The sequence below is a fragment of the Buceros rhinoceros genome, unplaced genomic scaffold (assembly GCF_000710305.1).
Source record: "Buceros rhinoceros silvestris isolate BGI_N320 unplaced genomic scaffold, ASM71030v1 scaffold46830, whole genome shotgun sequence".
Lineage (NCBI taxonomy): Eukaryota > Metazoa > Chordata > Aves > Bucerotiformes > Bucerotidae > Buceros > Buceros rhinoceros.
In genome coordinates, this window is record NW_010388757.1 from 3,043 (window position 1) to 4,544 (window position 1,502).

At 55.1% G+C, this 1,502-nt stretch overlaps 1 protein-coding gene across 1 annotated transcript in view; it reads right to left on the minus strand.

Annotated features, from left to right (window-relative positions):
* LOC104488940 (3-ketoacyl-CoA thiolase, mitochondrial-like) overlaps positions 1–93 on the minus strand; it is a 2,900-nt gene extending 2,807 nt beyond the window's left edge. The window contains exon 1 of the mRNA XM_010131048.1: positions 83–93. Within this exon, the coding sequence (XP_010129350.1) occupies positions 83–93 (11 nt within the window). The remainder of the gene's footprint in view (positions 1–82) is intronic.
* Between the last annotated feature and the right edge of the window lie 1,409 nt (positions 94–1,502).

The following is a 1,502-nucleotide window of genomic DNA, read 5'->3' on the forward strand; positions in this document are numbered from 1 at the left end:
TGCGGTGAGGGTGGCAAAGCCCTGGCCAAGGCTGCCCAGAGAGGTGTTGGAGTCTCCTGCTCTGGAGAGATCCTAACCCCACCTGGACGCCATCCTGGGCACCCTGCTCTGGGTGACCCTGCTCTGGGTGATCCCCTGTTGTCTGGGTGAACCTCAGCTTGGGAGAAGCCATCTCTGAACCATCCCAAGCATCTAAGGCAGCAGCATCTCTGCTTCTGCGTGTGGGAGCAGCCCGTGAACTTTGGCCCAGTTGCACAAGCGCGCGCGCGCTCCCCTCCTCTACAGCTGCTGCCAAACACCCGCGGTTATTTTGAGCACCACGGGATATATACAGACGGAAGAATGAAAACGCTTCCTCACGAGGCTGCTCGTGAACATTGGTTCCAGGACTGTTCTTTGGTTTGTCGGGGAGAGGGGGCTCCGCCGTCTCGCCTGGATTTGGATGCCAAGCTGCAGGACTGCGAGAAAAGGGCTTCCCAGCCTGGCGAAGGTCAAGTCTGCTCCACTGACAATGGCTGGGCAGCTGCAACGGGCCGCGAATACGCTCAGAGGATCACCTGGGAAATAGCCTAAGCACAAACTGCAGCTTCAAGGACAGGGGTGAAAGCGAAAAGCAATGAAATTCAGACCAGTAGTTTGCCTTTAACCATCCAAAATGCATCAGCAATGATTTTCGGGGCAAACCCAGCCCCTTTGCCCTCTGAAGGGTGATCCATGCTCCTAAGCTCACCTTCCCTGCGCCAAAACAAGCCTTAACACTCAGCTCGCCACCACCCCTCCTGCCCACCGATCCCCGTCCCTCTGCTTCTGCCAAAACTGCGCCAACGAGGCCGCCCAAGCTGAAAGAACTTGTTCTCCCCCCTTCACAGCAGGCTGGTGGTTAACCTGCATTATTGGTTGAACCACATACACCGTGTTGCCTGAAAAACAAACAGGCTGGGGGTGAAGATGGAACTTTGCCCTTAAACCTGCCTTCTGCAATAATGCCGTCTCTCGCCCTCTTTCGCTGAGGCTGCTCCAGCTCCACCAGGCCAGACCATTAACTGGGGTCTGGAAATTTTGGGGCTAGAATCCTTATGAAATGCTCGAGACACCTTTAAATCTGTTTTTTCCAGCACTTGCTGCCAAAGGGGCTCTGCTGTTACACCCTCTAACCCCCCAACATTCCTCACACGCACTCAGTGTGCGAATATTTCTTGGGCAGATCCTATCTGAAGGCCTAAAAAACGACCGTTAACCTCAAAAAAAAAAAAATAGTGAAGGAGGAAAGGCAGTGGCCGAAGACGCAGGTTATTATTTACAGTCTGCCCAGCAGCAAAGCACGGTCAGAGAGACACAAAGCCCCAGTCCAACAAACTTCCATTCTGCTTCTGAACGAGATCAGGGCGTATTTACCTCATTTTTAAGAGCGACAAACACTCAACGCTTCGCCTCAGACCCGGCCCGGCCTCCCCCACCAGCGCGACCCGCCCTCACGGCGCCAGCCCGGGCCCGGCTCCCCC